Raw genomic sequence first — 12,752 nt, forward strand, 5'->3', positions numbered from 1 at the left:
GATGTAGTGTTGAGTCCAAAATCAGCATAGGCCAGGCTAGAAACTCAGGCAAGGATTTCCCATTGCAGTCTTGAGACAAAATACCTTCTTCTTCAGGAAACCTCAGTCTCTGCTCTCAAGGCCTTCAATTGATTGGGTGATGCCCACCCACATTATGGACATTAATCAGCTTTAAGGTGTACTAATTCTAAATGTTAAGCACATCTGAAAACTACTTTCACAGCAACAAGCAACATCTAGACTAACTTTTTAAAAAATTTTTAATTTTTTAATTTTATTTTTAGATGGAGTCTCCCTCTGGAGTGCAGTGGTGCCATCTCAGCTCACTGCAACCTCTGCCTCCTGGGTTCAAGCAATTCTCCTTCCTCAGCCTCCTGAGTAGCTGGGACTACAGGCGTGCACCACCACGCCCAGCTAAGTTTTGTATTTTTAGTAGAGACGAGGTTTCACCATGTTGGCCGGGATGGTTTTGATCTCTTGACCTCGTGATCTGCCTGCCTTGGCCTCCCAAAGTGCTGGGATTACAGGTGTGAGCCACCGTGCCCAGTCCTAGACTAGCTTTTGAACAAACAACTGGGGACATAGCTTAGCCAAGTTGACATGAAATTAACCATCACAATCCTATGTTTTCTTCTGAGAGTTTTATAGTTTTACAGCTCTTACATTTAGGTCTTTGCGTCATTTTGAATTAATTTTTGTAGATGGTGTGAATTAAGAGTCCAACTTCATTCTTTTGCATGTGGCTATCTAGTTGTCCCAGCACCATTTGTTGAAGAGACTATTCTTTTCCTATCAAATGGTCTTGTCACCCTTATAGAAAATCAATTGATTTGTAGATATATGGATTTATTTCTAGACTCAATTTGATTTCATAGATCTATATGTTTATCCTTATGCCAGTACCACACTGTTTTGATTACTACAGCTTTGTAAGTTTTAACATCAGGAAGTATGAGTCCTCCAACTTTGTTCTTTTTCAAGATTGTTTTGGCTATTCAGGGACCTTTGTAATTCCATATGAATTTTGGGACCAGCTTTTTCATTTCTGTAAAAAAGGCTATTGGGATTTTGAGAGGGATTATACTGAATCTGTAGATTGCTTTGGGGAATATTGCCATTTTAACAATATTAAATATTCCAATCCATGAACAAGGGATGTCTTTCCATTTATTTAGGTCTTCTTTAGTTTTTCAACAATGCTTTGAACTTATCAGTGTACAATCTTGTACCTCCCTGATTAAATTTATTCCTAAGTATTTTATTGTTTTGGATGGTAAGAATGGAGTTGCTTTTATTAGCTCTAATAGGTTTCTTCTGGTTTCTTTCCGATATTCTGTATGTAAGATATGTCATCTGTGAATATAGTTATACTTGTTCATTTCTCATTTGCATGGCTTTTCTTTTCCTTGCCTAATTGCTCTGGTTAGAATGTCTGTACAATTTTAAACAGATGAGGTGTCATTGGGGCAATAGTGCTGACTTCTAGACCCACCGGGGTGAAGGACCTGCTCCAGTGGCTCTACCTGGCAGGAGTTGCACCCCCAGGGCTTTGCCAGGTGGCCCTGCCCACACAGCTTTGGATAGAGGTTGTCTAACCTGTTGAAAGTGAAGCAATGGTCCCCCTTTTTGAAACTGAGGTGGCAGCCCCGATGATCTCTGAATCACCTTCCAGGTTATTCTTTCCTTGTCTTCCAGAATAGTGTATGTTTGTGGCTGAAGAGCTCTATGGTCCCAAATTATAAAATTCAAGAAGACCAACAGCCTTTCCTCATTCCCTCCCATCTCCTGCTCCTTCAGTTCAACCTGGCAGTTTTCCTGCTGTGGTGGCTGATTAAGTCCATGTTTCACACATATACTGATCTCCTTATCAAAGGGTCACTTGGTCACACCTTTAGTTTTCTCTTTGAATAGACTTTCTCATTTTTTGCAATAGAGATAGGCTGAGAACTTTTCATATCCTTAAATTCTAGTTCCTTTTTGCTCAATAATTCCATCTTCAAGTCAATTCTCTCCTCTCTCATTTTACTATAAACAGTCAGGAGAACCAAGGCACTTCTTCAGAACTTTACTTAGAAATCTCATTAGCTAGCCGGGCATGGTGGCTTGTGCCTGTAATCCCGGCACTTTGGGAGGCTGAGGCAGGCAGATCACCTGAGGTCAGGAGTTCGAGACCAGCCTGGCCAACATGGTGAAACCCTGTCTCTACTAAAAATACAAAAATTAGCAGGGTGTGGTGGCAGGTTCCTGTAATGCCAGATACTTGGGAGGCTGAGGCAGCAGAATTGCTTGAACCCAGGAGGTGGAGGTTGTGGTGAGCCGAGATCACGCCACTGCACTCCAGCCTGGGCAACAAGAGCAAAACTCTGTCTCAAAAGAAAAAAAAAAAGTAAAAGAAAAAGAAAAAAAAAAGAAATCTCATTAGCTAAATACCCAGTTTCATGACTCACAAGTTCTACTTTCCATAGAACACTAGAACAGGAACATAATTTTGCTAAGTTCTTGGCCACTTTACAAGGATCACCATTTCTCTGTTTCCAATATGTTCCTTATTTCTTTATGAGACCTCGTCAGAATGGCCTTTACTGTGCATATTTCTACCAACATTGTGTTCGTGATTACTTAGATATTCTCTAAGAAGATGCAAGCTTTCTCTACAACTCTCCTCTTTTCTTTCTGAGCCCTCAGCAGCATCACCCTTAATAGTTCATTTTTGGCAATGTAGGCTTTTTCTAGCATGCACCTCAAAGCTTTTCCACCCTCTCCTCGTTACTCATTTTTTGGTGTTTGTGGCAACAGCACCCTCACTTCTTGGTTTCAATTTCTATCTTAGTCCATTCAGGTTTCTGTAACAAAATATCATAAACTGGGTGGCTTATAAACAGCAGAAACTTTTTTCTTATAGCTCTAGAGGCTGGGAAGTCCAGGATTGGGGTGCCAGCATGGTCAGATTCTGGTGAGGTACTTCTTCTGGGTTGCAGACTGGCAACTTCTCACTGTGTTTTTACATGGTGGAAAGAGTGAGAGATATCTCTGGAGGTTTTTTTTTTTTTTTTTTTTTTTTTTTTTGGGACAGAGTCTTGCTCTGTTGCCAAGGCTGGAATGCAGTGGCTTGATCTCAGCTCACTGGAACCTCCTCCTTCTGGGTTCAAGCAATTCTCATGCCTCAGCCATTTGAGTAGCTGGGATTACAGGCATGTGCCATCATGCCCGGCTAATTTTTGTGTTTTTAGTAGAGACAGGGTTTCGCCATGTTGGCCAGGCTGGTCTCAAACTCCTGGCCTTAAGTGATCCACCCGCCTCAGCTTCCCAAAGTGCTGGGATTACAGGTGTGAGCCACCATGCCCAGTCCTCTGGAGAATTTTTTGTAAGGACACTAATCCCATTCAAGAGGGAAACCCCTCATGACCTAATCACTTCCCAAAGGCTCTATCTACTAATACATTACACTGAGAGTGAGGATTTCAAAATACAAATTCTGTGGGGGACATAAACATTGGGCCCATTGCAATGTCCTTTATCATGCTAAGGAAGTCTCCTTCTATTGCTATTTAGTTGAGTGTTTTTATTATAAATCATTGTAGGATTATGTCAAATGCTTTTTTCTATATCAATTTATATGATCATGTGAGTTTTTCTTCTTTATGTTGTAAATGTGGTATATTACAGTGATTTATTTTCTTGTGTTGAAAAATCTTTGCATTCTTGGGATAAATCCTGTTTTCACTACTTCTATTCAACATTGTTTTGAAAGTCCTAGGCAGACCAATTAGGCATACTACAAATAGTTTGTTTTTCTTTGACTGAAAATTTCTCTATTTCACTTTAAATTTTGAAGGGTAGTTTCATTAAGTGTAAAAGTCTAAGAGCCATGTGCTATGGTTCATGCCTATAATCCCAGCACTTTGAGAGGCCAAGACAGGAGGATCACTTGAGGCCAGCAGTTTGAGACCAGCCTGGGAAACACAGTAAGATCCCGTCTCTCCAAAACTCGAAAAAAAAAAAAAAAAAAAAAATGGCTGGGTGTGGTGGTGTGCACCTGTAGTCCTAGCTACTCAGGAGGCTGAGACACGATGATTGCTTGAGCCCAAGAGTTTGAGGTTACAGTGAGCTATGGTTGTGCCACCGCACTGCAGCTTGGGCAACGGAGAGACCTGGTCTTAAAAGGAAAAGAAAAAAAATCTAGGTAGGCACTTATTTTCTTTTAGCACATTAAAAGACTTTATTCTATTGTTTCCTGGCTTCCAATATTTCTAAAAGATATCAACTATTCATCTTATTCCTCTTTTGAATATAATGCGTCTTTTATTTTTGCCTATTAAGACTCATTGTGTTAGGGCTGGGTGCCATGGCTCACGCCTGTAATCCCAGCACTTTGGGAAGCTGAGGCAAGTGGATCATGAGGTCAAGAGATCGAGACCATCCTGGCCAACATGGTGAAACACCGTCTCTACTAAAAATACAAAAATTAGCTGGGCGTGGTGGCACGTGCCTGTAGCCCCAGCTACTTGGGAAGCTGAGGCAGAAGAAGTGCTTGAACTGAGGAGGAGGAGGTTGCGGTGAGCCGAGATTGCGCCACTGCACTCCAGCGTGGTGACAAGCTGGACAAGACTCCATCTCACCAAAAAAAAAAAAAAAAAAAAAAAAAAAGATTTATTGTGTTGGTATTCAGCATTCTGTAGTGTACTTAAGTTTAGGTTTTCTTTGTCTTCATGCTGCTTCATAACACTTCTTGCATCTAAGGCTTGCATTTTGGAAAGTTCTTAGCTATTCCCTTTAAAAAAAAAAAAGACTACACTTTAAAGCAGTTTTTAGGTTCACAGCAAAATTGAGCAGAAAGTACAGAGAGTTACCATATACTCCCTGCACTGTTAACTTTCAAATGTTGTTTCTGCTTGCATTTATGTCTGGGACTCCTATTCTGTCTCCCCTGTCCTTCTGGGACTCCTATTACTGTGTCCCATATGTCTATTGGCTCTTTTATTTATTTTATTTCCATGCTTCATTATGAATATTTTCTTCAGACATTTCAGTTGTGTCTAATCTGTACCCCTCACTGAGTTCTTTATTTCTCCTGTTCTAGAATTTCCATTAGTTTTTTTTTTTTTAGTTTTTAGTTTTTAGTTCTTGGTCAAAATTGTCCATCTTGTCATCTAATTTCTTGTATATATAAAGCACATATATTTTAAAATCCATGTTTTATTACTTCAATATCTGGATTGCCTATGGATTTGTTTTTATTCCCCATGTTTATCTCTTAGTCTTCAATCAGTCGGTCTTGTCTTCTAGTAAGCATGGCAATTTTTGATTTAATATCAGAGATTTTATATATAATTTTGAAGAGAAAATTCAAGCTTCTGGATAAAGTTACTTTCCTCCAGAGGGCGCTATTTTCACTTTTTAGTCATTTAGATTAGGGATCATCTCAATCCAATAAAGGATTGAATTTATCAGAGGGTGAGCTTCCATTTTTGAGCCTGGTTTATTTCAGGTTGATTCTTACTCCTAGGTATAGCCCTTTGGGGATTCCAACTGAAAGTCTGAGATATTAGGGGTTCTCAACTCATCTTTTTGTTCATGTATTCCCATAAAACTGTGAAATTTCAGTTTAGCTGGGCTTATTTCCCTCTACTTCCTTTTTCTCTAGGATCTTGGCTCCTCTGGTTTTTGACCCCTTGATAGGTCTCTAATGACTTTAAATGGATATTTTAAAACATATTTTGTCCAACTTTTATTGTTTTCATTTGGAGGGTTCAAACCATTACTATAAATTGAAATCCCAAACTGGTGCTTTTTTTCTTTCTATTTTTTCCCCTTCTACTGGCTTGGAAGTTATGAACTCTGTTTCTATTCTATTAGTGGTTACTCCTCAGATTTAAATATATGTACTTATCCATTCTTTATTCAGAAATATTTTATCAATGCTAGTAAGCCAATCCATTTCAGTACTTTGCATTCTTATTAATTTCTGGAAGGAAGATTTGATTCTGTTTTCAAATCCGCTAGATCACTGTTTATGGGTTTGTGTTTCTTACAAATTTATTTATACTTGTATTTTCTTTCTTTTTTTTTTTCTTTTTTCTTTCTTTCTTTCTTTTTTTTTTTTTTTTTCTTTTTTTTTTTTTTGAGATGGAGTCTCACTTGGTTGCCCAGGCTGGAGTGCGGTGGTATGATCTCAGCTCACTGCACCCTCCGTCTCCCGAGTTCGAGTAATTCTCCTGCCTCAGCCTCGCGAGTAGCTGGGACTACAGGCACATGCCACCACGCCTGGCTAATTTTCGTATTTTTAGTAGAGACAGGGTTTCACCATGTTGGCCAGGATGGTCTTGATCTCTTGACCTCATGATCTGCCCACCTCAGCCTCCCAAAGTGCTGGGATTACAGGCGTGTGCCACGGTGCCTGGCATTTTACTTCTTTAAATACAACATGCATAGGTGTTTTCTAATCTACCTCTGAAAATCACAATACCTGACATCTTTGCAGGTTTGTTTCTCCACTTGTGCTTATTTTTTAATAGTTAACACTTCTGAAATTGGGGTGTGTCTTACAATTGATGGTATTTAATTAATTGACAGTGTATTTTTTTTCATTCTACTAGCGTATAAATTGATGGCACATTTTATAATTAATAGCATCTTAAATTTAATAAAATACGATATTTGTGAGGATTTTGAAGCCTAGGATGAAGATTTTCCTCAAAGAGCATTTCATTTACTTTTGACTCTGGCACCATCAGTCCGGGACCACTTCAAATTCATGGCTTGAAGGTTTTTTGGGACAATCCAGATAATGTGAACTTGAGCTGCCAAATATACAGAAGTTAGCCTGTGGTTAGGACTTCTCAGAGACTTCACCCCCACCCCTGGAATTCTCAGTGTGGAGGCAACTTTCTTTGCAGTTACCTGAGGTTAGGAGTGAGTGGTAGATTTGTCATTTTGAGGTTCCATTTGAATGTGGGTAAGTCTTCTACGGGATTAAAATTTTTTTGAGAGGCCAGGCATGGTGGCTCATGCATTTCAGGAGACCGAGAAGGGTGGATCACTTGAGGTCAGGAGTTTGAGACCAGCCTGGCCAATATAATAAAACCCTGTCGCTACAAAAAATATAAAAATGAGCAGGGCATGGTGGTGCATGCCTGCAATCCCAGCTTCCCCAGGAGGCTGAGGCGTGTGAATTGCTTGAGCCCAGGAGGCAGAGGTTGCCATGAACTTTGAGCTACTGCACTCCAGCCTGGGTGACAGAAGGAAACTCTGTCTCAAAAGAAAAAATTAATTTGAGGCATACCAATGTATATATTTATGGTGTATAATGTGATGGTTTGTTGCACGTTTACATTGTAGGTTGATTAAATCAAGTGAATTAACATATTCATCATCTCACTTACCTTTTTGTGTGTGTGGCGGAAACATTTAAAATCTTCTCTCCTAGCAATTACGCCTATGGTTTATTTTTCTGAAGTTTTCCTTAAGAAGTTCTCTGCTCTAGGCCACAAAGAGTTTCTCCTACCTTTTTTCTATGTTCCAGTCTTACATTTCACATTTTAATTTTTAATATACTTGGAGTCCACCTCTATATGTGGTATTAGGAAGTGATACAATTTTATTTTTCTCTATAGTGAGCCAGTTTCCCCATAACCATTTTTTCTTTTTTTTCTTTTTTTTTTTGAGACAGGGTTTCGCTCTTTCACTCAAGTTGGAGTGCAATGGTGTGATCTCGGCTCACTGTAACCACCTCCTGGGTTCAAGTGATCTTCCTACCTCAGCCTCCTGAATAGCTGGGACCACAGGCGTGTGCCACCACGCCCAGCTAACTTTTTGTATTTTTTTAGAGATGGGGTTTCGTTACATTGCCCAGGCTGGTCTCGAACTCCTGAGCTCAAGCAATCTGCCCGCCTTGGCCTCCCAAAGTGCTGGGATTACAGGCGTGAGTCACTGTGCCCGACTCCCATCACCATTTGCTAAACAATCATTTTCCCATTGATTTATGGAACTCCCTTTATTATAATAAGTGGCCATATATACATATGCCTGTCTCTGAGCTCTCTATCTGTTCCATTCGTCTATTTGTTCCTGTTTTTATTTCCTACAACTTTGTAGTGTGTCTTAATGTTTGGTACAGCAAGTCCCTCCTTTGCTTTTCTTTTTAAGGTTGATTTAGCTATCAGTAGACCTTTATTTGTCATATTAATTTCAGAGTATTTAACAAGTTCTTGAAACATTTCAAATGAAATATGAATTGGGAATGCATTAAAATATAATTTAAGCCTGGGCAACATAATGAGACCCCATCTCTACAAAAAATAAAAAAATTAACCAGGTATGGGGTATTGCACCTGTAGTCCCAGCTACTTGGGAGGCTGAGAATTACTTGAGCCCAGGATGTTGAGGCTGTGGTGAGCCATGATCATGCCACTGCACTCCAGCCTAGGCAATACAGTGAGACTCTGTCTTGAAAAAAAAAAAAAAAGTAAAAAAAAAAAAGCGTGTCTGTGTACAGACACACACACACATATGTCTGTGTCTATATATAGACACATATATGTAATTATATATATATATATAAAATTTAATTTGGCTGGGTGCGGTGGCTCACGCCTGTAATCCTAGCACTTTGGGAGGCCGAGGCGGGTGGATCACGAGGTCAGGAGTTTGAGTTCGAGACCAGCCTGGCCAGCATGGTGAAACCCCATCTCTACTAAAAATATAAAAATTAGCTGGGCCTGGTGGTGCGCACGTGTAGTCCCAGCTACTCAGGAGGCTGAGGCAGGAGAATTGCTTGAACCTGGGAGGTGGAGGTTGCAGTGAGCCGAGATCATGCCACTGCACTTCAGCCTGGGCAACACAGCGAGACTCCATCTCAAAAAAAAAAAAAAAAATTAATTTGGGGAGTACTGACATCTTCGTAATTTCAAGTTATTCCAACCAAGAACTTGGACTATCTCTGCATTTATTCAGATCATCTTCTATGTCTTTTATTAGAATTTTATAGTTTTCTACATGGAAGTCTTTTGTATTCTTAGTTTATTTAATACCTTTATACTTTTATCATTTTATTGCTATTGTGAAGAATATCTTTTATTAAATTATATTTTTATAGTTTTTACTGTAGTGGAGAAATGCTACTGATATTTGTAAATTGTTCTGGTATTCAGAAACCTTGATGAATTATTTTATTATGTCTGATGTAGAATGTCTGATTATCATTTCAATTGCTTTCATACTTACTGGTCTACTCAAATGATCTATTTCTTTTTGGCCAGTTTTGGTGTCTTATATTTTTTTCTAGGAATTTAACTATTTTATCAGCGTTTTCACATTCATTAATGTGTAGTTATTTAAACTGTTTTCTTCTTCCTCTTCTACTTCTTTTTTTCTTTTCTTTTCTTTTTTTTTTTTAGACAGGGTCTTGCTGTATCACCCAGGCTGGAGAGTGCAGTGGCAGGATCACAGCTCACTGCAGCCTTGACCTCCTGGGCTCAAGAGATCCTCCTACCTCAGCCACCCAAACATCTGGGACCACAGGCACACACCACCACACCCAGCTAATTTTTTTTTTTTTTTTTTTTTTTTTGAGACTGAGTCTTGCTCTGTTTTCCCAGGCTGGAGTTCAGTGGCATGATCTCAGCTCACTGCAACCTCCACCTCCTGGGTTGAAATGATTCTCCTGCCTCAGCCTCCTAAGTAGCTGGGATTACAGGTGCACACCACCATGCCTGGCTAATTTTTTGTATTTTTAGTAGAGATGGAGTTTCACCATGTTGGCCAGGCTGGTCTCAAACTCCCAACCCCAAGTGATCTGTCTGCCTCGGCCTCCCAAAGTGCTAGGAGTACAGGCATGAGCCACCATGCCTGGCCGCCCAAGCTAATTTTTTAATATATATATATATTTTTTTGTAGAGACAGGGTCTCACTATGTTGTCCAGGCTGGTCTCAAACTCCTGGGCACAAGTGATCCTCCTGCCTAGCCTCCCAAAGTGCTGGGATTACAGGCACTAGCCACTGCACCTGAACACTTCTACTTCTTTTTAATTTCCAAGGAGATTTACATTTACTTTCATCTTTTGCCCTAAAGCATTATCAGCCCAGGATCGCTCCACTTTTATTTTCAATTTGAGGGTTCCTGGCTACACAGTGGGTATAAATTAGAACTCCAAGCCAGTATGAGGATAGACTCATGGTTAAAATTCTCAGAGGTGTTTTTTGGTTTTTTTTTTCCCCCCCTACCTAGAGTACAAATTTTCTTGTAGTGGGCAGATTTTTTTCCTAGCCACTTTTCCACTAAACATGTGGCACTTTTGAGAATTCTGGCTTTTTCCCAGGGTCTCCATTCCAAATACACACTTCACATGGGTCTTGTCTTTTGCTCCTACCTTGTTGTTAACCCAAATCCCTTCTGACTGACGCTACAAATGATATAGGGTGTTGAAGTATCAGATAATTTTCTGCTTATATTTTTCAGTTTTCTCCTTAATTTTGGCCTGTAAGGATTTCCCTTACTCTTTTTTGAGGAGCTTAATTCAGCATTTAAAAGGATGCTGGGCTGGGCGTGGTGGCTCACACCTGTAACTCTAGCACTTTGGGAAGCCAAGGTTGGGTGGATCACCTGAGGTCAGGAGTTTGAGACCAGCCTGGCCAACGTGGCAAAACCCCGTCTCTACTAAAATTACAAGAATTAGTTGGGCATGGTGGCTCAGCTACTAGGGAGGCTGAGGCAGGAGCATCACTTGAACCCAGGAGGTGGAGGTTGCAGTGAGCCGAGATGGCGCCACTGCACTCCAGCCTGGACGACAGAGTGAAACTCCATCTCAAAAAAAAAAAAAAAAAATTGTTTTATTTGAAATGGTAACAAATGTCATTACTGCCTTTAAAATGACCTGGAGCACTTTGAAAAACTCCCAGGAGTTTTCTGACTACAGAATAAAATTAAAATTCTACCATTAGGCATAACCTGACTTCCATCTACCTTGTCAGCCTAGCATCTCCCACTACTTAGCAAAAGTGCACCTGACAATCATGACATGCTGATCTCAGTGATGTTCCCACTTGCCTGAAATACTCTTTCTTTGCCTAAAAGTCTTGTGCTGATTCTTTAAACTCCAGTACAAATGCAATTTCTTGAATAATTCTTCCCTTCTCTCTTAGAAAGTTAATCACTGTCCTCTATATTCCCTGATATTTATATGTTTGTTACAGCATTTACATGTGGTTATGGATACCAACTGTATCAATATCTGATACATGAGATGTATCAATATCTGATGCATGAGATGTATCAATATCTGATATCTAAAAGGTGACAAGTGCTGTCAATAAAGTCTCTAACCTAGAACATAATCTGACTTTCTTTTTTCTTTTTGTGCTTCTCTAGACTTCAAAGCAGCATAGATTGAAAAAGATCCAGAAGTTAACAGGTCAGAGACACCCTATCCTTTACTCTTCAGCTCAAAGTTAATAACAGACCAATTGTGGGTCTGCCTTATGACTCTAGCCTTAAATAGCAGGTGGAGGGAGGTTGAAAAAGAGGATGTAAATGGAAGAAGTATGCCTCTTCTTTCTAGCATCTCCATGTCTAAAGATATGTGTATATGGCTCCATAATTCTTTCCATGGTTTCTTTCCTCATGCTTCCTTCCCTCAGCTCCTTTTGTGCAAAGTCCAAGGTATTGGGAAGGAAACTTGGTGAGATTTAGAATGGACAAAGGGTAACTACTAAGAGTTTGGTGTGGGAAGTTTCCCTATCTTTTTCCCCCTACCATAGATCCTGGATAGACTCCTTTGGAGGAAAAGATATGTATCATGACCTCTGTTTCCCCTACTCTCACTGCTTATTACTCTGATTATTCATATTCTTCCCAATGTATATAGCTTACATCTACTGTATGATGAAGGCAGCATAGTATAGCTTTTTGAAAAATCTTGAGATGGGTTAAGTCTGAGATCTATGACTAATTAGCTTTATGATCTTGGGCATAACTTCATCTTCATTTCCTTGTTTGCAAAAAGAGGGGGTTGGACGAAATGATCACAATAATCAATAGTCATGATGCTGATAGATTCTTCACCTCTTCTCCCAGATCCACAGTGGGAAGAAAACCTCAGGATGGCTTGCACTGAAGCTAACCTGACAGGGTGAGTAAAGCCTTTCTTCAGCCTATTCTACTGATAAACTTTGTGAAAGTTAGAAGTAAAGTACCTGGACTCTGTTTTACTTCCTTCACTGTGATAGCGTTCTCCTTTCTAAGTTAAATCTCTCTTATTGTTTTCCTTACTGGTACTTTAATGAAACTTCAGTTACATTGACATACACTGTTGCATCCAGTGTTTCAGAACTCCCTGTGGGCTGGACCCAGGAATATATACTCTGGTCAATGGAGCGGAGTCTTCAACAGATCTTCCGATACCTAGAAAGCACAAGGTCAGGCAATGTAGTTTCTGGGTAGGGATTGAAGGTGGTAGAGGTTTTAAAAAGAAGGAAGGAAGGGAATGAAGGAGGGAGGGAAAGAGGGAGAAGTGAGAGTTCGTTTTGTCTGTGAGGGAAGTCCTGGGTTCAAACTGGTCGAAGGATCATTTCTGGGTGGAATGGGAACAGTTTCTTCCCTTTGTCCTGGTGGAGGAATGTTTTCTATAAGTAATTGATGTTGGGAAAATAAACTTTTTTTTTTTTTTCCAAATTCTCCTTCAGGCCAAAAATATTTTGCATTTGAAATGGCCACTTTTTTTCCTTTTCCTATTTCAATGCAAACTGAAACATTTCTC

General features: G+C 39.8%; 1 protein-coding gene across 1 annotated transcript in view; it reads left to right on the forward strand.

The window, feature by feature from the left end:
* SPATA31H1 (SPATA31 subfamily H member 1) overlaps nt 1-12,752 on the forward strand; it is a 41,406-nt gene that overhangs the window by 11,603 nt on the left and 17,051 nt on the right. Inside the window, exons 2-4 of the mRNA XM_073022883.1 lie at nt 11,366-11,444; nt 12,071-12,125; nt 12,316-12,411. Of these exons, the coding sequence (XP_072878984.1) occupies nt 11,366-11,444; nt 12,071-12,125; nt 12,316-12,411 (230 nt within the window). The remainder of the gene's footprint in view (nt 1-11,365; nt 11,445-12,070; nt 12,126-12,315; nt 12,412-12,752) is intronic.

Source organism: Chlorocebus sabaeus, chromosome 14 (assembly GCF_047675955.1).
Source record: "Chlorocebus sabaeus isolate Y175 chromosome 14, mChlSab1.0.hap1, whole genome shotgun sequence".
Taxonomy (NCBI): Eukaryota; Metazoa; Chordata; class Mammalia; order Primates; family Cercopithecidae; genus Chlorocebus; species Chlorocebus sabaeus.